This window comes from Bactrocera dorsalis, chromosome 4, assembly GCF_023373825.1.
Source record: "Bactrocera dorsalis isolate Fly_Bdor chromosome 4, ASM2337382v1, whole genome shotgun sequence".
Lineage (NCBI taxonomy): Eukaryota > Metazoa > Arthropoda > Insecta > Diptera > Tephritidae > Bactrocera > Bactrocera dorsalis.
Window position 1 is genome coordinate 28,882,570 of NC_064306.1, and position 25,732 is coordinate 28,908,301.

Sequence of the window (25,732 nt, forward strand, 5' to 3'; positions counted from 1 at the left end):
GTATCGTCACCGCGACACAGCGCTTGGTCAGCAACAGCAGGAATGGCAACCATTCCAGTGGTCACAGCGAGCGTGCCTTCGGTTCGTAAGCTGGCCGCCGAACAGTGAGCTGCAGCCGAAACTCAGCCGAAGTATATGCACTGCGCTGTCGTGAAATTAAACGAAGTGAACTGCAATCGTCGTTTGGATTGATCACCTTTCTCTACTCATTACCGCCCGCCGCATTTCGCGGGCCTGTATGCCTCATGCAAGCTGGACATGGCATTTCTTTGGCGTTCGGCACCTTTGGCTTGCGCCTAGGCAGTTTGTTTTTCGTTGCGGCGCTGCTGCGCCGATGATGAATGCTGATAAATGTCTGCCGGAATTTAGCTGTTAGCTCGTTGATTGCTTGGGCTCAGCTTGGATTGTGATTCGTGATTGGCAGCGGTGGCGGTAAGGCCGTTGAAAGTGTGAAGTTATCTGTTTTTGTTTTCTGCTCTTTCTTTTTTTTTTGTAATAATGGATAGAGGAAATCAAAGGTAATTTCTTGTTGTTTCGTTATATAATTCCGTTATATTTATTATTTATTCGTTATAATACTTAAGAGATCAAAAAAGGGGTATTATTGAGAGGAAACAAAAAAGAGGACCGATTGATCTTGACGGTCTGTTATTAAGAGAATGTTCGCTACATTTATGGTTCTGAACCTATTTTCTGTTGTTGTTGTTGTAACGGCAGAAATCTGTCGAGTTGACAGTCCTTGACCGAATAAAAAATTAGGGTCCATTCCGGTTATGTAGGCTCGTCTGTCGTGGGAACGGGTCTCTCTCTGTCTCTGTATATGATGAAAACTGGTATCGGGGTTGGTTATAGACGCTTAAGAAGTTATCTGAAAAACCCGTTATCAGCATTAAGATCATTACTATCACGGGACTATCTTCAGTGTTTTGTAGTTAAGGTTCATTATTTCAATTCGAATCACTGGTGGAAGAATTTTGGAATGACAACACTGGAATCTTCAAGACTACCTTAACTTAAGACATTGCGCTATACGCCTAAGTATACGCAGATGGATGTAAATCCGGATTAGTTTCGAAGACGCGTGCGTTGGACAGAAATCTTTCGGCTGATTTTTAGCGAAAGTATTCTATTTTAAACCACTTTCTAAAGCTAAAAAACGCCTCCGAGCTTAAAAACATTTAATCAGTTCAGTTTAGGTCAAAACTTTACGCGGAAAAATGCAACAAAAACAACACAAATTTGCATATAATAAAACAATAAAGAAATAAAGGTAAAAGGTTACATTCAAATCAAGGTGAAGTCTAGAACTCGTTGACTTACTTGACTTCCCGCCAACGCCTCCTACGATGACGGCGACGATAGCAGTCCTTATACATTAGCAACAGTATTTGCTTAGTCGCAGAAATCGCTGGAATTACAATTGCAAATGGCATGGAAAAATGAAATTGGCATACCAGCGGCTTTCCGAGCCGCAAAATGAGGAAGATGAGCACTTAATAGCCCGAAAGCGGTTGCTGTTGAAATGTGGCGAGCAGGTTTCAACCAATGACGGCATTCATTTGCAACTTAGACACGCGGAGTGAAATGTAAAGTAGGCAATACTGATTACCGAACGCGAGAGAGTGTGGGAGCGTAAGGCATGCTGTTTATTTGAGCGCGTCGAACGCTGCTGCTGCTGTTGAGCGCTTTGCGGTTTTAACGGCATGCGGAGTCTACCAGTGCGGATGTGGTATTTGGTCTTGGCTTTTTTTGGGTGGCAGTTGGGTGAGTTTAAAAGTCTTGAGCTTGGCGCGTGCATCACGATTTCGCGTGGTTGCGCGGTCGGGCAGTCGCGCTGTCCAATGCGCTGTGGGAGGCGTTGCGCGGCGTGGCAGCTGTGTGCCATTGAGTCACTGAATGGGTTCAAAAATAATCATTTTGAAATTGACTCAAGCAATGATGGCATGATAGCGTCGACGTTGTAGGACGCTGAACGTTGGCGCGCCGGTTACTTTGACTTCGACTCATTCATTCAACGTCAAATCGTTCTAATATGAACGTTTATATTTTTGTCAGCACTTGGGCTAACCGAGTTCGAGATTAGAATAGAATTATTATGTGCCGTTACTGCGGACACCACGCTTCTAACTTTGTAGCGTTTGCCTTTGGAATGTGAAGGCAAAAGATTTTGGGAATAAATATATTTTTGTTTTATTATTTTTTCTTTGGTTTAAGCAAACTATTAGCTAATTTGGGGCAATTTTGATTATTGCAGTGTAAGCGATGATATGGAAGGCAGCGTTCAACTTCAATATGAACTCTGCGCAGATTTTTTATTTTATTTTTACTTGATTTCAGGCCGAAAAATATCACGAAATTTTTATTTGAATTTTTTTTTGATAAATATTTATTTCAATTTATTTATTTTTTTTTTCAAACACTGCATCAAAAATTATTTTGAAATACATAGCATATTAATACAGACGATTTTGAAGTAATGTGAGTACAAGTTCTAGTTAAACCATAGGTGGCGCTAGAGTCGAACAATTTTTAAAACTAAATCCACATACAAGTTGGAAAAATATTGAATTCGAAAAAATTAAAATGATCAAAAAAAATTTCGAAACAAATTTTCAAAAACGAAACTCGAAAAAAATTTCCAAAAGTATTAAAAAAAAAATCCAATATTTTTAGTCGCTTCAAAAATGCTTGAAACTGAAAAATTTAACCTCATATATGCAGTTTTTGGTTTGAAAAATTATCCAAAGCGATACGAAATCATTGGAATATTTGAATATAACCGTTTTGAAAAAAAATTGGATAGAAAATTGTGATGAAACATTTTTAAAAATTGATTTACCGCTTATTGTTGGATAGATACACATAGTTCGAATAATTTAAAATGCAAAAAAATCATCAAATTTCCAAAAAAAAAAATCAAAAACATTTTTCAAAAAAAAATTTAGAAATTCAAAAAATATTAAAAAAAATGTTTCCTATATATTTAGTCGTTTTAAAAATACAAGAAATTAAAAATAAAAAAAATTTTATGTTCTTTTTACTATAAAATTATTGAAAGCAATATGAAGTCGTAGGGATCGTCAGTAATTCAATAAAGATCAAGTTGAATTAAAGCGTAAAAGTTTAAAACTAAAGAAAATTTAGCTTTGCTGTATACTGTGTATGCATATACCCCTATATACCACACACATATGTATGTGTTTACTTTCGAATAGCGCAGAGTGCACCCTTCGCCTTCAAGGCGATTCGTTCGAGGGTGAGGCATGATCGCGTGTGCTCTAGTCAACTGGCGTGCGATCGTGCGATCATATTCACAATAAAACTAGCGCTTAATTCGCACTAAAACAGGATTTATAGCCGCCACACCTTCAACTCAATAATCATTTAATGCGCTCAATAGTAGCGAGCGGCGCATTTATTGATTAACCACCAACCGCCACCAAATGGGGCAACAGCAAGCGTAGCAAATGGAGGTGGAAAATAAAGCAAGATCAGACCGATCATGTTGGTAAAACCAAAGCCGAAGCGCTAAACGCCAAGCAGAACGAAACTGCTGAATATACATACATACATATGAACATATGTAGAACTGATGCTGAACGCATTAGCCAGACAGCTGGCGGTTAAGTGAATGTCAAACGAGACTGTATATGAATATCTACATATATAGTATATATGTATATAACTACAATTATACACAGGTATTCATAAGTCTGTTAATATGTATGCATGCATCGAACAACAATTTGTCTTCCATTTTCAATTGAAAAAATTCAAACCACTTTGCTCTCGCGCCAGTGTCTGGAGATTGGAGATCATGGTCACCATATTCGACCACAAATATGAACTGATCAATGCTTGAGGCTTGAGACTGTGCACCACAAACGTATTGTACGGCACCGTTGACAGTTACACATTGTTTAAATAACCAGTGGTCATCAGCGTTCACGGCGCATATTGACCACCGCAAATTCTCAAGTGTACGCAATTATTAATATAAATTCAATTTACAATAATAACTCAATTAGTCGCAGAATTTACTTGCCGTAGCTGGTGAGATGGTCGGCTAGCGTGAAGAAAACGGCAATGATTGCGTTGCATAGTCACATACATACAATCATACATATGTATGTATAATATGTAGCTGGTGATTGTAAGCGTGACTTTTGTAAGCTCGTTGTTGTTGTTATTGTTTAGTTCATTTAATTTCTGTTTAGCGAGTTATTTCAATGCTGCGCTGTCACATTTTCACACTTCCATTGCGCAATTATTTAGTAAGTATTGTGGTTAATTGATGGCGCTTCTGGCTGCCACTCAAAAGGATGCTGACAATTAAGTAATTGAAGTGGCGCAATGATAATGATAATTGTAATCGCAATAATTGCAAGATGTTAAGATATGCTGTTGATGATTAGCCGGAGTAAATGTGGAAGATTAGTTAGAGAGTGTTTGACTAAGCAATAAATGTTGCTAAGCCGATGTTTAGCAACAAAAATTGGCTGAAGATTTGAGAATTTGAGTTTGGGGACTTAAGTCTTAACAACTACGTCGAAAATGGATCCACAATAGCACGAATAAGAGAGTATGTGCTAAGACTTCGGCAGTAGAATTAAAAGGAGAAAAGTTTTCACCAAATTTCAACCTTCCAGTATCTATTTAATTAATCAACTTTAACTTGCACTGAAAAATTCACACGAAGAGAAATGAAAGAGTAGTTAGGAGGCTATATTGTTCCAAGAAAATTACAAATTTCACGAGTTAATAATATTTTTACATATTTCCCGAAGTTCATATATCCAAAATATCATGTATACGACTTTAAACCATTTCCAACCACTGACTACTATCCACTATCCACTGAAAGTACAGAATATTCTAAGCATAAGGTTTGATTTGAAGGTGCCCAACTTTCTGGAAGAACAGTAGTCGAAAATATCGATAAAATAATGGATATCGTCGAGTCACAGCGCTATACTAATAAGGCTGGGTGCAAAAAGGAGCTCGTGATAGTAAGAGTGCCACTAAAGTTAAGGAAAAAGAACCGCATAGACCGCATTTCCATAGGTGAAACGCTACAGAATCACAAAGTATCGATCCAGTTCTGAAGCGGATGGTTATTGATATTATAATGGAGGTGATTTACGAGAACGTCAAGCAAATTGCTCCTTGTTAAATCGTGCTGAGCCATCTCAAACGAGAGCTCATACACTGGAAGATCTTGTTATATGCTTGATTGTAGGGTAGGGATGTACCCTTATAAGTTGCTCTTCTATGGCTAAACTTTAATTCGAATGTAAACTATCAACATTTCAACCATTTCAAAGAACAATCGATCAGAGTTGACCAGTTTTGGTCCATGGGAAAGGGATTGTGCTCCGTCGGGACAACGGAAGGCCACACGTATAGATAGTGATTAATCAGAGACGCTGAGAAATTAAGCACTTAGTGGCGGGTTCGCAATATAAGGTTGATGTATAAGAACTTTCGAACCAGTTATTCCCAAGCAGTTCTTATGCATCCATCTTATATAGCGGACCAGGCACTAAGTGCTTATTAGCTGTTCCTGTCTATGGCAAATAATTTTTTTTGTTGAAACATTTGTCTAAAGAGACGTTTGTACAAATCGACTTTCCCAGTTTTCTGCCAATTCTGACGAGAGTTTCTATGAGACAACAACAAATTATCGCACAAAACGTTGGATATTCGATTTAAATTGGATCATTCTAACGATGTAAATGAAAGTGAATTTCATTTTACTAGACCTTATAGCAAGTCTCAAGAGGTACTATTGAACAAACGAATTTCGAATATCTTAAGAATTGTATTGCCATCAGTTTTGTTGATTTTGAGGTGGCTCTTACCGCTTAGTGCCACCACTGAACTCGAAAAGGATGCTTGAACCAAGATCCCACGATAGTCGGGTCTATGTAACTGGATCTGACTCTCATGTTAATACGTCCAAGGACTGTCAACTTGGTAGCATTCCTCAAATTATCGCCTTACAACAACAAAAACATGGTACTTAACGAAAATATTGAAACAAATATATATATACCGGTGCCCTTGACTCTCAGTTACTTCTGATCCACAACAATTTGGCTTAAGCGCATTCGTGGATCTTCAAAGACAAAATATCAGCGTCATTTCAAAACAACCATTCTGGCATAAGCAGAGTTATCTAACAACATTGCCAGCAATTACCCTAACAATCCCGTCAACTCGTTGAATTGTTGTTGCATGTATGCTAGATATTAAGTAAAAATGCAATTCTATGGTATGCGCGCAGAGAGCGAAGGAAAAATGAGAAAATTCATTTCGAAACTGGTTTGAACATTGTAAATTCTATTTAGCACAAGTTACGATGACTCGTCGTGGCAAGCAAGCGCGGCGGCCAGTAACTCAACGGCCAGGTGCATAATGTTTTGATTGCCTAAGTACAATTGCTTGCTTAAGCGTTTGCGGCAGGGAGCAACACCAGCACCAAAGCCGCTAAACAAGAAGTCGCTGAAGGTAACTGAAGCCAGGCGGCCAACATCAGCACTGATGCACCGCGGCGGCTGGTTGTTTGGCGTTATCTCAATTAATATACGCATAAAAGCGGGTGGCGGGAGAGACAAGGGGGAAGGGAGTTACATACTTATGTATGTATGTGCACTTGTAGAGCGTGCAGAGGGGCATAACACAACTAATCGCTCGTGGATGGGTGGCTTTGATATGCCAACAAAAAGCTGCAACAAATGTTGCTGGCAACAACAACAATACTAGCGCAACAAACAACAACGAACTTGGCAATTTGCCTGCTACGCGTCAGCTTTGCTTTTGCTCGTTAAAAAAACGAGACTACAAACATAAACATATTCATATAAACTCGCATATATACATATTAATACTAAATGCACTTTGTTTTTGCTTGCCGCACCGCGCAGTGGCACTTTTGAGGCGGAGATTAGCGGCAATTAGTCGCTTAAAATTGTGCAACTCGTTGCGCATTGCCACTTAGGTGAGCTGTCGAGCTGCCAAGCCGTTGCATGCGCGCTTTCATGTTGCATGGCTCAATTTAATGCAATGGCATCAACTTAATTGTGGCAATTATATGAAAAATATGCGTGTTGTTGCGCTATACATGCGGCGAGGGTTACAGCGTGCAACGCAATAAGTGCGTAGCTGCCACATAATATATGTGTGTTTGTATAAACGTATGTATGTTAGTTAATTCAAAAGGCACTCACCAGGTGGGCATTTGCACTCGTACATTAGACCATTCGACTGACGACAAGTGCCGCCATTCTGACACGGCGATGGCGCACACGGAATGTACTTGGATTCGCAATTTTTGCCGGTATAACCGCCAGGACACATGCATCTGAGGAAGAGAGGTAATGAAAATTAATTAGTTAAATATGGCTTGAAGTGGAATTTTAGCGAAAAAAATTAAAAAATTATAAAATTAAAATAGTCTTAATATTAAATATATTTTATTTAATTAAAAAATATAAGAAAAATAATTTAATTTATAAAAATTGTAGGGTAAAAATTAAATTATATTTTATTATATTCAAAAAAAAAAATATTTAAAAGAATTTAAAAAGTTAGAATGAAAAAAAAATGAAATTGGAATAAAATGGCAAAAAATATGAGAAAAATCATTAGTTCAATACAACTTTTATGATAAAAGTTAAATTATATTATTTATAAAAATAAAAAAAATTCAAAATGTGGGGATGAAAAAAAAATTAAATTGAAAAAAAATTAATAGAATTAAAAAATAAAAAAAAGACAACAAAAGATGAAAAATATAACATATGTATAAGAAAAATAATTAAATTTACAAAACTTGTAAAAATTATATTTATTATAAATAAAAATGAAAATTATATTACATATATTATAAATAAAAATATAAAAAAATTGAAAATGTTGGTATGAAAAAAAACAAAAACAAAAAATTAAAGAAATAGAGATACTAGATATAATTAACAAATTAAGGCATAATGAAATAAAGCATTACACATTAACAAAAAACAAAAAAAACAGTATAAACTATTTTCAATGATATATTTATATTTTTATATAGTTTTTTTTTTTTTAATTTTTATTTTTATATCACTTAATACATTTTTATAAAAATTTCTCATTCATACATATGTATGTACTATTATGCAAAATACTTCGAGGCACAAATAAAATGATTATGTTTATATCACTATAATGGTCAAATGTAATATGATATAAATATAATGCTTGTAATTAAAATCCCTAAAGGCTTCTATTTAATGCTGTCATTCATACAATCGAAATTGACTTCGCCCGCATGTCACTCATACGCCCTGCCGTACCACAGTATTTGCACTTGCATTGCTCTTCACTTTTACATATACCACAAAAATACTATAAACATGAAAAATTTATATGAAACTAGACGCCAAGAGTGTAATTCGATTTACATACTCACTTTGAGGCTCTAATGCAAAAGCTAAATCGAAGTTTTGAATTTCAATGCATGCGTTAAATATTTGAAAATAAACAGAGATTATTTTATTTGTGTGCATAATAATGTTGAAGTGATTCCCCATTAATAATATATGTATATAATAAGCTTAAAAAATGATGCAACTCTGAGAGGCAAGATAATTGGCGCACTATTTTTCTGATTAATTGTGAAACACACACTTTTGGTGAAATTGAAAGAAGTAGTTATGTAGCAGAAATATTGAAAAACAACCCAAATATTTAAGGCTTATCACAAACATTTTTTGCTGAAGTTTCTCTCCACCGGATCTTACCAACAGAGGGGAGGTCCTAAGGTTCCTAACCTATATCACTTAGTATAAACAAAAGTTAATCTCTAATACCACCAAATATATAAATATACTTGTATGTATTGCGTTAAGCTTAAAAAATCTTCATAGTGTATGAAGAACTTCAGTATATATGTATGTTCAGACATATCAGCGACTAACTCTAAGCCCTTGAAAAGCCAAAAATCCTAAAAACGCTAAAGTCAAGTAGCCTATTGAAGGGGAACTATACAAGAAGCAACACCGAAAATTTTGTCATTACACTCATATACAACTCATCGCCGTAGTGTTTATGTTTCGGTCTGCAAAATGTGAAAAAATAAGAAATACAACAACAATGTACATAAGCTATAAAAAACACATGTAACGACGTTTTTATGCCGCAGTCTGTTCAGTTTTATTAATTTTTTTTGTTGCTGATATTTTGCTGGATTTTGAAATTTATTTTATTTTCTTGGACCCCGCTTAGGTTCATACACATACAAACGTATATTTATGTATGTATATTTACTTTGTTTTTCCTTACTTAAATTGGATTTAATGCTGTCCGGCCTTTTGCTTTTTTAATTTGCTTGTATTTTGGCTTCTTGTCTCTTCCACTTTACTTTGCATTCGTTTGCTGGCGTTTACAACTTCCTTTCAACATTAATCTTCAGCGACGACTTTGTGTTCTGGCAGGCGATACACAAAGGTAAACATAAGCGTACGCTATTTTTATGTTGAGTCAGCTCAAAGCAATTCTTGTCGAAAGGCACATACAATGTATACATATACAAATGCATGGGTATGTACATGAGATGACAAAAAATAAATTAATGACAAAAATTCGCAGTGACGTCCGTGGTATGTAGTGGAATACAGGGTGCCTAATTTTTTTGAAGTTTTTTGTTTATTTTTGTTTGCTTTTTCGGACATATATAGATACATATGTATACTTATATGTATATGAATCGTATAATTGGATCTTTTTGACTCCTAATGTACCTTAAATACTCGAGTATGCCATACAAACTACATAGTATATAATATAGTGGGCCGATATCAACGGTTCCGACAAAGTAGCTAAGCCTTGGAGCGAATACAATCTGTACAAAACTGCAGATCGATATTTCGCGTACATAAACGAACAGACGCACAAGCCGTTCGCACGACAGTCGGGTCTAAGTAACTGGAACGGAGCCAAATTTTTATTCGACCGAGGATTTTCAACTCGGTACCATGCCTCGAAATTATTTCAGGTATGTTTTCTGCCGCTACAACAACAACAGCAGATGAAACATTATAAATCGACTCAGCTTGTAATGCTGATCAATTATATATACTTTATAGGGTTCCCCACATTTTTGGGCTTTTACAAACTTTGACCACGAAGCTAGCATAAATTTTTCAGACTATAATAATTTCTTTGAAATTTTATGCAAATATTTAATTTTGAAAAAGTTTCTTTTAGCCAATATATAAACACATCTTCCTCCAAAAATGATTGTAAGAACTATTTTCGGCGACTGCAGTCTAGTCTACATCATTTAGGGCGGTTGTATATGGCTTATAATCACCCTGTATTTGGAAGCTTTTGTCCAGCTTTAGGATTTTATTGTTGTTTATTACAGTCGTTGGATATTTAAAATAAAGGCAACATGAGTAAAGTCTTTTCGTAGAATATTTTTTTATTTTATTTTTATTATTTTTATGTTATATGTAAGATATACAATGTATATTATACATATGTATATAGGTCTCATATAAAATATTGTCAACATTTTGCTTATATGTACATATATACCACAATATACATATGTACATGTATGTATGTATATGTCTACAAAATATGTGCGAATATTGTGAGGTACTCATGCTGAGAACATAAATTTTCCTTCGTGTTTACAACATTGTGATTGAAATAATATTTGTTTAATATAATAATGACAAAATAAAAGTAAAAAATCTATAAAAATAAAATAATAATAGAAATTAATATAAAATCGAGTTCAGCAGAAATATTTATCTGATCTAAATTTTTCATCCGTCACCACAACTATTCAAACCACTTTTTCACAAATTTCCTGTGCACACCCTCACGCTCTCTCTCTCTCTCACTTATTAACCTCCAGCGTGCAACAAGATTCCTGCTCCAGTTCCGCATTCTAATTGCGTATTTGTCAAATGGACTGACAAGTGCAGCGAGCCTGTCGGAAATCAAGTTCACAGGCAGGCTATAATTCCTGCAGCACATACAGAACACACGCATACACACACATACACATAAACAACATAACGACAGAAAAACTTAGTTAAGCAGGAAAATAGTCTTAGCAGACAGACAGCAACAGAATGTGGCAAATAGTGGGTTTGTGGCGCAGTTTAATGTGGCTGACAGCTGGACAGCGAGCAATCCAGCAATCCAGTCACTCTCATCAGGTAGCCGGTGTAGAGTACGAGGTGACAGAAGAAAGATTTGCCTCATCTAGCAAAAGGCCATTGAGGCATGATCACGAGCATGGCGGTCACTGTGATACGAGATAGCAGTGCCAACCCTGTCACAGAGCACATATATAATACATTAATGTACATATGTATGTATGCATGTATACACACATGTACACACTCATTGCTCCTAGTGCTGCTGCTGTAATTTTAATGGGCACTCAGCCTCCGCAGTCTGACTGAGCTGCTAGCCCCGGCTGACTGACTGCCTAAATGGCTGCCATCCATCCAACTGATACGTTTGAGTAGCAAAGTGCAACATACAGTGGCAACTGCACTCACTCACTAGCAGGTAGCATGCAGAAAGGGGCACAGATGTTGCAGTTGCTGCATTTAAGGTTTTTTCTTGCGCATTTACTTTTTTCCCCCGTTTTCGTAAATGACAGTAGCCAGATTAGCTTACCAGCAACAACACAAGCAGAACAACCACAGCAACAAGAGCAAAAGCAAGAGCAACAGCAGTGGCAGCATCATCATCATCACAATCAGCACATCATTGCCACCGACATTGGCATTGCCAGTTGAGTAGCTGTTGGTCCGGCACTTCATTGCTCGCACTGTAATTTGCACGCTCGGCTGTACAGAACCCCCACACATACATACATATATTATACATATGTATATGCACAGTTAACGCACACAGGTGTCTGTGGCAGATTTGCTGCAGCTGCACAGTTGTTGTGCTGTGGCTGAAGATGCTCCAAATGTAATGACATTTTTTATTTCATTTTATTTTTGTTTTATTGCAGCTCGAATTTAAATGGAGTTCAGTAGCGACTTTCGTTAATATGTATGCATGTGCTGTTGCATTTACGGCGATTTGCATTGCTGAAGTTTGGAATCGCACGCAATAAATCCGTTACGTTCACTGAATGGTTGGACACATTTACTGCAGTTTTTACAGATTTTATTTTTGTATTTTATTTTGAGTCTGTTTTTATTTAAATTGAAAACGGAAGTGCCAAAGCAATTTGTATGACATTCGTGGAGCAAGTTTTATGAGTGTGTTTTTGCTTGTCTTTAGGTGTGATTATTATTGTGTTTTAAGTATGTAACTGCGTGTGTTTTACTATATAGCTAAATCTTGTATAAAAAGTTCTTGAAATTTTAAATCAAAAATATTTTTAATTAAAAATATACGTAATTATAAATATATATAATATTAAATTGTCTTTTTAAAAGTTATACATATTTATATTAAAAGTACCAAAGGAAGAGCACTTTTAAATTGCATTTGAAACAAAAGTTCGATGTGTTATTCAACTGGTGAACCAACTTACTGGCCATCCGACCTAAAGAAAATTCCCGATGTTCTTGTTTTACTATTTCAAAAGGTTTTTCCAATACGCTACATACGCTCTACTGCATGTTCGGATCATCTATCTGATCGCAGTGTAGTTCTGCTCGAAGTAAATACACCGGTATTCGCAATGAATAAGGTCACTAGAGTAAATTGTAAATTATCACAATTGGCTATAAGAAAATGTGGACCCCAACATCGCCATTTCCTCTCAGCCAGATATAGATTATGCAGCGAAAGTCTTGACCAGAAGCATACACAATGCTGCTCATATAAGTACGTCAGAAGCTAGAGCCACATAGAGCATCCACAAACGGGATAGACATCTTTGGTCCAATGAGGTAATGACGAAGCTCAGAGAGAAGAGACGTCTTTGGCATACATGGCAAGTCAGTAGAAATCCTAATGACAAAACACTTCTCAATCGTGCCACAAAGGAGCTGCAGCATATTCTTTGGAAATTACGCAACAAGTCCCTAGAGGTGTTCCTAATAGCCGCCAAACCTGGAGATCCAGTAAACAATCTTTGGAATGCGATTACAGAAAACAATAAGCCGATAATTAAACAGCAAAGGCCATTGGTGCAGGAAGGCTGAAACGGTTGCCACACACCTCCAGAACACGTTTATTCCTAACGAATTTAGTGATGGATTCAGCAATTTTTTGGGTGTGTTTTGTCAAATGGAACTTTCGATAGCTGAAATAGAAGCTGCAGAAGTGTGGAGGAGACAAAGTATTAGCAATCATAAAGTCATCAGGTTATGACAGAATTAATGCGTTTGTGCTTAAAGCGTTACCCGAAAGCGTAATCAGCATGATTTTCAAGCTTTTTAACGGAATACTCCGACTTTGTCATTTCCCATCGCAATGGAAATGTACTGAGGTGCTTTTTTTACATCAAGCATGCCACGAAATTTATAATACTCTATATAAAGTATGGGCTTAGGTTTTTAAATAACTGATAAGCAAGATGAGCCGAACCGATTTAGCTTTAATGTCTGTCTGTCTGTATATATGAGAACAAGTCCCTCAGCATTTGAGATATCGAAAATTGCACATTTCATCGGAGAGAGAGCTGTATTTCATCCAGAAAAAACAACGGGTTTTTTGTGGTTTGTATGCCGGTGAAATCATCGGTCCACATTTCTTCAAAAATGATGCCGGTGAGAACGTAACCGTAAATGACGAACGTTTTCGCGCGACATTTGGTCTCAACAAAACGGCGCCCCTTCCCACAGAACACATCAATCATTGAGAGAACAATTCGGTGAGTAGATAATTCCAGGTTTTGGGCCGGTCAATCAATATCGTGTGTTATCACACCCTTAGACTTTTTTCTCTAGGGATATGAAAAATCTAAAGTCTTTGCGGGCAATACGGCTTCGATTCAGGCCTTGGAGCAAAACATAACGCGTGTCATTCGCCAATTACCAGTCGAAATGCTCAAATGAGTCATCTAAAAATAGACTCAACGGATGGATCATCTGAGACGTAACAAAAAAAAAAAAACTGCCAAAGAATGTTCTTTCGAATAATGATAAAAATTCCCATTAAAATTAAGTTTATGTGTTTTTCGTTAAAAAAAAGTAGGGAACGTCGAAATAGATCACCCTTTATACGATTTTGCCTGACAATCTGCGAATTATTATTTTTAAATATTTCATTTTCTGTTTTATGTATGCACGAATGATTATTTTCCAATTCTTCTTTTTACATCGTCGAAAATTTTTCTTTAATTTTCATATTCCTTTAGTTTATTTTTTCATGTTCTAATCGATTTTACAAGCGTTCCGCAAAAGGTAAAAAGCACGAGACTTACTTAGAAAACGCTCAAAATAGCAAAAACAACTCTGTACGCGGCTAGTAAACTAATAAACACAGACAGCGCTAGTAATTAAGACAACTAACTAAATTATCAATTAAACCTTATATTACAGTTAATTAAATAAATGCTCAAAATTCTATTGAAAAAAGAAATAGAAGAAAAAAGCTGAAATTAAAGTACAAAAAGCTAACAGTTAGCCACACGAGTGGTTATGTGTAAGCGACTGTCCGTCCGTGCGCCCGTTCGCTTAAATAGCTAACTATTGCAATTACAACTACTCGCCTATTTTTGTTGCCTTCTGCCTTGTTTTCTGGTCAATTAAAAAAGCCCTAAAAGACCTGTTCACAGCTCGCTTGGCTAACCAATTGTCCGTCCGCACGCCATTTGACGTTCAGTCTGTCTACAAGACAGTCAGTTTGTCGTCTTAAAGACGTGCGCTGACTACTGACGATTTGACTGAGCTGCCGCAAAAGACATTGCTTACAACTAATAAGCAACAACAATGAACGCCAAGCACAAAAATAGCAAAAACAATTCGCTTTTTTTTCTCGCGTAAGGTTGCCCATAAATGGCCAGCAGACGGTGCGACGAATAAACTAACAACAATAACACGGCAAAAACAACAAAAGAGCAAAGCAATACAACACACACATACAACAGCAATAAAGTGCAACAATACAAATGGGCCTGAGAAAAAAGCGCTTTAACAACAAATTTGTCTTTATTTCGCCGAGCGTTCGAGCGAGCAGCAATGAGCAGCAGCACACAGCGCATAGGAAAAACGCTCGAATGAGTGGAAGGAAAATTCAGCGGAAAAATTAAAAGATTTCAGAGGCGACTGCGGCTAAGTTGTAGTTAGTTGTAGCGGCGTACCTGCGTTTGCAAGTGTAAGTGTGCGCGATGTTGCAGCAACAGCATGTAGTGGCAATGTTGCTGAAGTTAGTCAACTGCAGGCGTACACATGTAGACAATGTTGAGTGAGTGATGTTGCACACTCTCAGAAAGCCAATAAAGGCATAAGCGGTAACAATATTGAAGACGGTGAGAGAAGAGTGGGAAACTTGGAGGCCACAGGGAGTGTGCATATGTATGTACGCAATATAATACTAAGATTTAATTATACTTTCAACTATCAATAGTGTAATAACGGCATTAAATGCTAAAACAACAACAAATATAGCGTTGATATGCTAAGAAAAGGGTAATAAATCATTTTCGATTATCGCTGATGAACTCTGACTGTCGCTAAAATTTCTAAGAAATATTAAATCATAAGTCCAAATTAATTGATTATCAGTGAAGAGCGGCCTTAGGTTGAATAAAAATGAAAATATAATAAATAAATTCGCTGGTGTAGGTAAAAAATTATTGTTTCGAGCATTAATAGTATCAAAATAATAATTTATTGGGAAAAGCATTTGTAATGGAGAGCTTTTAATGAGCTTTTTTGGTAGCTTATAACTGGTCGCTAGTTGTAGACATATAAAAAATGTTTGCTTTTGAATATGCTAAGCATTTTAAAAAATCCTTTTAAATCAAGTGAGGACAAGAAAGCACACACACACTTACACATCCAATATACCATAGATCTTCTTCACAGCCACTCGTCCACATTTTATGGTATCCAATTAATACGTATTAAATACTTATTTGCAATAACACACTTATTTTTTAATTACAAAGTAGAAATTGATTTAATTATTTCTCCTTTTCATCAGGCATGCAACTCGTACATGTTGCACATCTTTATATGAGGCTAATATTGACAAATAAGGTCTGTGCTTGTGCGCGGAGTCATTGAGACGCATCAATTGTAGCTATTTGATTAAACGAAATTTATACTTATACAGAAATAACGGTGGAAAATTACTGGTGCTTCATTTCGAAATTCTTCGAGCTTTATTGAGGTGGTGAGAAATTTAATGCTGCGGTATTTATTCCGTGGTGTAAACAAATAATAAAGCAAAAAAGAAGAAAAATTATGTCTTTCATAACTATGAGCAAAAAATAGTAAGACTTTATTCATAATTTTAAAGTTCTTAGGCTATTTTTCAGAATCTGTGACATTTTCTTCAAAGTAACCCAGCCGTACATTATTGTGGTGCAAAAACCAAGAGTTATGGGCTCATAATTCCGACCTCTTTTTACGAATAGCTTCGCCCAAACGGCGCATAACTCTCAAATAGTATTCCTTGTTGACAATATGGCCGGTAGGAAAGAATTCGGAGTGCACTACACCTCGATAATTGAAGAAAATTATTAACATAAGCTTGATTATTGACCTGCTGTGATATTTTTTCAGCTTCGGCTCACATTTGCCCCGATATTCGGCCGATTGATCGTCTGTATCCGGGTTGTGAGCATAGATCCAAGACTCATCGCCAGTAATAATACGTTTCATGACATCTTAGTAATCGGAAAGCATTGTTTCACAGACGTTAATGCGTCGCTGTTTATCGAATAAATTGAGTGATTTTGTAACCAATAGTGTTTTTAATTTTCTTAGGCCCAAATGATGTTTGAAAATGATTTTTACTGACGCTTCTGATATTCCATGGATTCCAATAAGATCTCTGACTGTTAATTGCCGATTCTCAAACACCAATTCCTTTGTTTTATTGACGTGTTCATTATCAGTTGATGTTGCTGGAGATTCTAGACGTTTTTTGCTCCTTAATGCGTTGTCGAACCTCTCGTTCCAGTTTTTTGTATGTTGCGATAGAATATTTCAGTTATTATGAGAGTTCTTAATGTCGGCATCTACCAGGAAGATGTCCATAATTCCTTAACCCTTTTGGGTTTCAATAAAGAGCAGCTCTGCAAAATGTATCAAATATTTGCGTAGAATATGCGATAGCCAGCCAAATTGTCTAGATTTGATTGTTGGCTCTATATGCAGGTGGTTTGTTGTTTTTTACTAGTAGATCTTGATTGAAAATGATACGAAGCCACCAGATCTTTAAGACTTTTCATAAACACGAGTTCGCAACGAGACCCTATCAGTTATCATCACCAAGTGCAATCTACAATCAAAAACGTGGACTGTTTTCACGCTGGAGTTAAAAACACGAAGTTTAGTGTTGACTGAGATTGATTTAGAGGCCTTATGTGAACTTTTAACTGAGCAAACGCATTACGCGATTAGTTTATGCGGTTGGCATTTCCGAAGAACCGCCATTAGTGATAATTTTTTTCACAATATAGCAGAATTCTGTCTTGCGCGATATCTATCGTTTATAATGAATCTTACAAATTCGTTGTCATTATTGCTAGATCCACGTGAATTTTTAAGCCAACCTCGCCAGCACACTAGCAAAGCTTATTTAGACTCCTCTGCAAGTCTGATTTTTTTGTCAGGAGTGTAATATCATTCGCGTAAGACAGCTCTTCAAGATTTTTCAAAAACTTGCAAGCCACGCCGTGCTTTCCCATTAACACCTTGTTCAATACAACGTCCAAAACAATAGAAAAGTACAACGGTGCCATAAGACAGCCTTACTTTACGTCAGTTTTCGGATAAATTGTTACTGATAGCAGTTTGTTGTGTAATGCTTTACATTTAAAGTTAACGTCGTGAGCTTTGATAATATTTATGAGCATTTCTGGAATACCTCTTGAATACAACTAGTTTCAGTTTTGAGAATACTCTCCGAAATCGTGCGAATTGCGATCCCATTATAACAGCCGATGAGACATGGGGTTATGAGTTTGACATGCAAACAAGTCAACAATCATCAGAAGGGAACCTGTTTTCAGTCGATCGAAGAGATAAAGAAAAATTCGCTGAAAAAGCTGAAGGTTATCCCAAAAAGTGTTGGAAAAATTGCTGGTATAAGTGTATTACATCTGGTGGGGATTACTTTGCGTTTTATTTACAATTTCCGGGTACTTTTTATTCCGAATATAAGTATATACAAAACAATGTGTTCCAACAAAAATGAAATACGTTTAATTTCGAATGATTTATTAATAATAAATATTTGAGTCGCAAAACGAAAAATAACACTGAAATAACGAAAGATAAAACCAAAAACATTGGCGTAGAAACCGAAAGAAATTGAACAGAGTTTCAGGCAAAAATAAATAAAATTTAATAAAAGAAAAATATGCACAATCAAAGGCACGAGAATATGAGAAAAACGCAAAAGGCGAATAAACGCACAATTGTTATTAATTTTATTGTTGTTGTACTCGTATACATGTATGATTGGCCAATGAACTGTGCAAACGGAATATCGAGTGGGTATTGTATTACCGCTGTTTTCATTTTTTTCTTATTTTTTATGCTTTTTTAATTTATTTTTTTTACTACAGCCAACGCAGCCAATAATAATAGTAATTTTAATATTATGCTTTACGTTGAGCAGTCGTTGGTCTCAGCTGTTATTTGCCGCTTTCGCATACCTTGCTGCTGGCGGCATTGTTGCGGTTGTAGCTGCCTGCCGCCAGCACAATTCAACACGCACATTAAAGCGATAATTAAGCGTATTGCCGCAGCAAGCAAGCGGGCAAAAGCAAAGCGCAAAAGCCCACAGAGTGTAATGATAATGGAAAAGATTGCTTATAAAAATTAAAATTTTCATACGCGCTTTTATTGCGCTTAAGCGGTGTTTTGCCGCCAAGCGAAGGCAATGCCGTATCGATATGATTTTTTAATAATAAAAAATACATTTTTATACGCTTGCAGAGTATAAAAGTTTTTCAATTAATATTTTAAGAGCTTGATAACTTTTTTTTAAAAAAAAAACGCATAAAATTTGCAAAATCTCATCGGTTCTTTATTTGAAACGTTAGATTGGTTCATGACATTTACTTTTTGAAGATAATTTCATTTAAATGTTGACCGCGGCTGCGTCTTAGGTGGTCCATTCGGAAAGTCCAATTTTGGGCAACTTTTTCGAGCATTTCGGCCGGAATAGCCCGAATTTCTTCGGAAATGTTGTCTTCCAAAGCTGGAATAGTTGCTGGCTTATTTCTGTAGACTTTAGACTTGACGTAGCCCCACAAAAAATAGTCTAAAGGCGTTAAATCGCATGATCTTGGTGGCCAACTTACGGGTCCATTTCTTGAGATGAATTGTTGTCCGAAGTTTTCCCTCAAAATGGCCATAGAATCGCGAGCTGTGTGGCATGTAGCGCCATCTTGTTGAAACCACATGTCAACCAAGTTCAGTTCTTCCATTTTTGGCAACAAAAAGTTTGTTAGCATCGAACGATAGCGATCGCCATTCACCGTAACGTTGCGTCCAACAGCATCTTAGAAAAAAAACGGTCCAATGATTCTACCAGCGTACAAACCACACCAAACAGTGCATTTTTCGGGATGCATGGGCAGTTCTTGAACGGCTTCTGGTTGCTCTTCACCCCAAATGCGGCAATTTTGCTTATTTACGTAGCCATTCAACCAGAAATGAGCCTCATCGCTGAACAAAATTTGTCGATAAAAAATTTTCGAACCGAACACTGATTTTGGTAATAAAATTCAATGATTTGCAAGCGTTGCTCGTTAGTAAGTCTATTCATGATGAAATGTCAAAGCATACTGAGCATCTTTCTCTTTGACACCATGTCTGAAATCCCACGTGATCTGTCAAATACTAATGCATGAAAATCCTAACCTCAAAAAATATTTTATGTAATTATCACAGTAGTTTTTAGTGTTAGTGTTTAAGTTTACTTAAATTGTCGATAATTCGGCTTGTTTTAATTAAAATTCCGAAACGCATTGCCAAGTGAGCAACAATAATCGTTGGAAAAGTGCATTTCGTATTATTGTTACTACTGAACTATTTGAAAAGCAACCGGATTTAGAAATATAAAATCTCAAGCACTTTTTAATGCAATACATCGATAGACTTAAGCTGCGTGCCTTGTATTTTATTTTACTTTTTCCCAAAATCTTTAATTCCCAAGAAAGCCGGCAGCGACGCACCCAAAGGTCACGCCAGCAGGTTTGATGATTAATATGTGGAATTGAATGAGACTTCGTACCAAGATAAATGATTTAATGCCACAAGATCTATATATATACATACATATAAAAGTGTATACACCAGCAATTAGCGGGCAACGGAAATGCCTAATTATCGCACGAAATTTCGTGCCTGAAGGTATGCACTTGTAATCGATTAAATAATTGTTAACGAAATAAAATTTTTTTGTCTCTATAAATATTTTTACGAACACTTAATACCACTGCAAAGCGCTAGCACTACTTAGATTTACTTTTTAATTTCTTAAAAGTGTTCTTTTTACTCTTTAGCGGTAGTACAAATGCGGCTTTTAATTTATTTCCGGTGTAATCTGAATGGAAGATAATTTTTTAAGTATTTTCTTAACCATTAAGTAATGGAGATTATCGGTGGAGATGTATACATATTTACGTAAAAAAAGGTCTCCTCATAAATTTCAAACTGAATGCTAATCTTAACAGAAATCCATTAAAAAAATATATCTAGTGATAGGTTAGCATAGGTTAGACGGTTGATCAAAGATCGCACGTGAATTTGCGATATGTGAGGCCATAGAAAAGAAGAAGAAGCTGTGTTCGAACTAATACATTAGCAAAACGCTTAGGAGTTTAATTTCCATTCCCGCCAGTTCGGTGGGATGTCTGAAGGTATGCGTTTAAGTCATGACCTCCCAAACTCGAGACAGTCAAGAAGGTAGTGTTGAGTTGTTTCCACCTCGTCTTCCATCATACAGCCTCTGCAGATTCACGCCTTACTACATGGACGCCAAGAGGGCAATGACCTGTTAAAAGTGTGGGGGAAGAGGCTGGCCTTACTGTTGGCAAAGAGATCACTAGATCTCTTACAATCGATCTTGAGCTAAAAGGCTTTTGTGACAACGCATTTAGCGATGGTGACCAAGCTTCCAAGCACTCTAGTAGTAGAACACAAGAGAATATGGGAGAACCGACACACTCCCATTCTACCGATAGCGGTTCTAGGGTGCCTTTTCTTGCAAGCTCATCAGCTTTACAATTTCCTGCGATTTCGGTGGGGTCATACCAGTCTTATCACAAATATACTCGACGCTTTTGATAGCGAGAATGGGCATTCCTTGACCGGCACTGAACGCACTGCTAATGAGTACAAGACTAGTATCGCTGCTCTGCTGTCTGAGTGGATGGTCAATTCTCCGAAAGAGGCTGAACCCAGAAGCTCTAATCTATAGCTATCTTAATAATATGTAGTCCTGGAAATCAATAGTCAGGAAGTCTGAAGCCGGAGTTGATAGAGACCTCCTGACTGTAAACCACTCCATCAACCTTCCCTCAAGCTTTGACCCATTCGTAAAGAAGCTCACTGTCTCTCTCCTCCAATGGGTTCTTCCCACCCACATATACCTCGCCGGTATATGGGCAAAGAAGCAGCCGACAGGGTTCAGTTAGGCGACTCAATTATCCATGTGATCCGATATGCAAAGTAAATGAGTCAGGATTTCCGCGCGTTCGGAAACATGTGCTTTGCAAGGATTTTCGAATACTGAAAGGAGCGAAATTTTTGAGTTGTAATTGAAGGAAAGCAGCCATATGATAATCGTAATATCGTAATTGCTTCGAAACGATTGAGTAAGTAGATCTTCTGCATTCATGTCGAGTTGAAAGCAGTGCTTTCGCTAGCAGTTCTTGAACATGTATGTGAATAAAATTACGCTGCAAGTCTTCACTAGTCAACTAAAAAGTTCTAAGAAATCGCTCTTTCTAAAGGGAGGAGATATGATCGTGAAACCAACCAACGACTATTAACCATGCAAATCACTTGAACACGATTTCTGGATGTAAATTTTCTTGATTTCTAACTACACCTTACTTTTACTTACATTATTAACTACAAATATATGTAGTTACATACACACATACATATACATATATGTGGAAGTAAACTGTTTAATATATGTCACCTTTGCATATGAAACTAGAAATTCTAGTCGCGAAGGAAGCGATAACTTAGTAAATCATAAAGTTTATTTTTACGATGGGAAAATTATCGGTACGCGTTTAATATGAACTAGTTACAACGAGACATCGCTGTAAATATAGCTTATAACTAGCTGTGTGCGCATAAAATTAGTGAGGTGAGTCACCACAACGCTACTAATTGAAAATAAGAAACTGTGAACGCTCATTGAATTATGTATTTGTGAAAATCAATTAGCACAGCACCACACACACAGGCGGTGAAGTTCAATGAGCAGGCGGTTTGAGCGGTTGTGAGCATTTAGTGCGATGCTTAACCACTTGTGGATGCAGATAACAAAGATGGTAGAACAACTTGAGATAATTATTGCAGATATATTTGTATGTATGTATATATGTATGTTTGTGATGATGTAAGGTATTGCTAAATTACAATTAAAGAAATTAAAAATTCGATGGAAATTTTATTGAAAATAAAAAAAAACTTATAAACGCAAAATTTTGAAAATTTAAAAATTTGGTTTCAACAGTATATGAGGCTTTAGTGGATCACCAAGCACATTATATTATTTTCTGAAAGTCTCACTAAATTTTCAAGTCCTTACAACAAAGCCACGACCACACTAATTTCTATATTCAACTATTTCCCCACACGAGTCCAACTAAAATATCATAAATCGCTAGCAATGTCATTTGAAAAGGCAAAAAAAACTCATAAAAAAACCAACAAATTTTAACGCCACCAACTACAATCACTAAATATCGAAAAACACATGTTCCAATCGCACTTTAGTGGCTACCAAAAATTAAAGCAACAACAAAAACTAGCTGACATTACAATTTGTTAGCATTTATCTATTAGTTCTAGTTTAATTTATTTGAACTACTTTTTTCCTTTTGTTGCCATTAGCCCAGCTAGTTGCGCCGGTTAGGTGGCTTCAGCGCTTTGTAACTATTAGGTGCAGAAAAAAGGTAACAAAAAAATAAAAAAAAATAAAGACAAATAAATAAAATTAAGTATGTTAATGAAACCACATAAAAGCAGAGAAAAATCACATTTAATTTGTTTGATTGTCGATTGGTCTAACACAAAACCGGAAATTCGAAACTCATGAGGCACCCGCTGACACCAACCGGCGTACGGGTGTGTGTGTATGATATGTGGCGCTGTGTGTGCGCGTTGGTGTGGCGGCACTAGAAAGCAAGTAACAATAAATTTCAGCGCCACACACGCATGCACACACAGACACATGGCTATACATATATCTAAATATATGTATTTGTAAAGAATGTGGTATATGGCACCATATGTGGCAGCAAAGTATATATTTATGTGTGTGCTGCAAAGCAAAACTCGTGCCCAATGGGACGCAGCGTTCGCAATGTTCACTTCCACAGCCTAGCGCTCCAATGCGCATGCGCTTTTGTCTACTACTTGAGCGCTCAGCCAATCAGCAAGCGCGCGTCGTGGCATTCGCGACGCCACCATTTTCATATGCAAATAAACACACGGTTTTGCCTTTTATTTTATTTTTTTTTTAAGCTATTCACATTTTGTCAATTTAATTCAATTTCGAATTGCAAATATATTAAACGCTACTCACTGATTTATCTTAATCGCTTTTATATTTTAATTGTGCCGATCTATCGCATTATTTATGGCGTACAGTTCGTTAGCGAGATTTAGTGGTAGCGACATTAGAGATGTCATTTGGTTTAGTCACAACAAAAGGAGCGAAAAAATAATGGCTCGAAAGCCAAGCGCGGGGGCAGCGCATAAATGCCGTGTGTTTGGTGCGACAAAACGTTACAAAAACAACGCGCTTGACTTAAACGAGCGCGCGATCCATTCAGTAATCATTAGATTAAACGAAATATTTGGTAATATATGCATAAGCAGATATATTTACATAAACTTTTTTTCCTGAATTTTTAAATTTTCGTCGCTTGGTTTAGCATTTTTTCAACGCATCAGCACTTTGTTGTTACTTTTTTAAAATGTTTTCTTATTTTTTCTTTGCGCGCTAAATGAAAATTTATTGCAGTTATTTGCTTCGTTTGTTTCAAATGCAAATTCGTTCCACACCGCAGTTTATTTTATTTATTTAGCCGTTTATTATACGCTTTAATATACAATAAGCGATTTTTGTGGTATTACAATTAATAGAGCAAGATCGCGGTGATATTTTATCGATCGCATTGATTTTGGGTTTTTAAGTGTTGCTTAACATTTTGTACAACAAGCATTTAATTTGCATGAAACAAATTCGCGCGCAATCAATATTCCCACACGCTAAGGCCGCGCTCGACAGCTCGTACAGCCGAGGGACATGCAAGCTTCTCGTGGGACAGTTCATTTATGGCTTAAAGCTAGAACTTAATTAAGTTTCTAAAAGCACCTAATTTTTTAACGAATTCATTAAAGCAAGTATATGAAAAAGTGTCTCTGCTACTTACTGATAGGAGCCATGTGTGTTTTTGCAGGTGCCGCCATGTTTGCAAGGATTCGCCTCGCACTCGATCACATCTTCGGCGCAGGTTTGCCCTTTAAAGCCTTTCGGGCATAAGCATTTGAAACTATTGCCGCCGGCAACGGAGGTGCAGGTGCCACCGTTGTGGCAGGGTGATGTGGCGCAGAGATTTTGAGTCTCGCAGTATTCACCTAGAAAGTAAGACGATGGAGAGGGATTTATTTAAATTTATATTAATACCAGTTTTCCAAATATATAGTATACAAGGTAAAATATAAAAAGGAAGCTCTGCCAATGAGTCGATCCTCAATAAAACAGAAAACAAGGTAGGTTTCTTTCTCAATATTTGTACATAGCTTCTAAGCTATACCTTGATTTTTAATTATATATTTATGTATGTTTCAAGAAAAGCCAAGCTGGCCTTACTAAGTTAACGCACCTCATCATTTACAAAATCGTTTTCTATTCTAGTTTTCACCCACAGCTGGGTCTTAGAACACTTTTATTAAAATGTGGTCTTCGATGATTTTTAAGCGTTGGAAACATAATCACTCACTTGGAATATTGAATGTCTGGCTTTGAAATTTCGGGATCTCGAATTTCAGGTTTAAAAATTTCGGGATAACGAATACTTTATGACAACAGCCCCGTGTTTAGTACCTTAACTTTGAAATTTCGTGATCCCGAATACCAGATTTTAAATTTTAAGGATTCCGCATCAAGCTCAACTTTTTGGATGTAAAATTTTCTGAATCCTGAATACAATATGACATTCTCTTCTTTCGTTTCTTTACTTTGAAATTTCGGGATCCCGAATTTTAGATATAAAATTTTCGGAATTCCGAATTAAGTTCAAATTTTCTGAATTAAAATTTTCGGAATCCCGAACTGAAGTCTCGGATACAACATAAAAACAGTCTATTGTTACGTT

At 36.5% G+C, this 25,732-nt stretch overlaps 1 protein-coding gene across 1 annotated transcript in view; it reads right to left on the minus strand.

The window, feature by feature from the left end:
• The window catches only part of LOC105233530 (neurogenic locus Notch protein), a 165,780-nt gene that overhangs the window by 35,640 nt on the left and 104,408 nt on the right, over positions 1 to 25,732 (minus strand). Inside the window, exons 4-5 of the mRNA XM_049456567.1 lie at positions 24,788 to 24,992; positions 7,230 to 7,363 (exon numbers count right to left, since the gene is read on the minus strand). Coding sequence (XP_049312524.1) covers positions 7,230 to 7,363; positions 24,788 to 24,992 — 339 coding nt within the window. The remainder of the gene's footprint in view (positions 1 to 7,229; positions 7,364 to 24,787; positions 24,993 to 25,732) is intronic.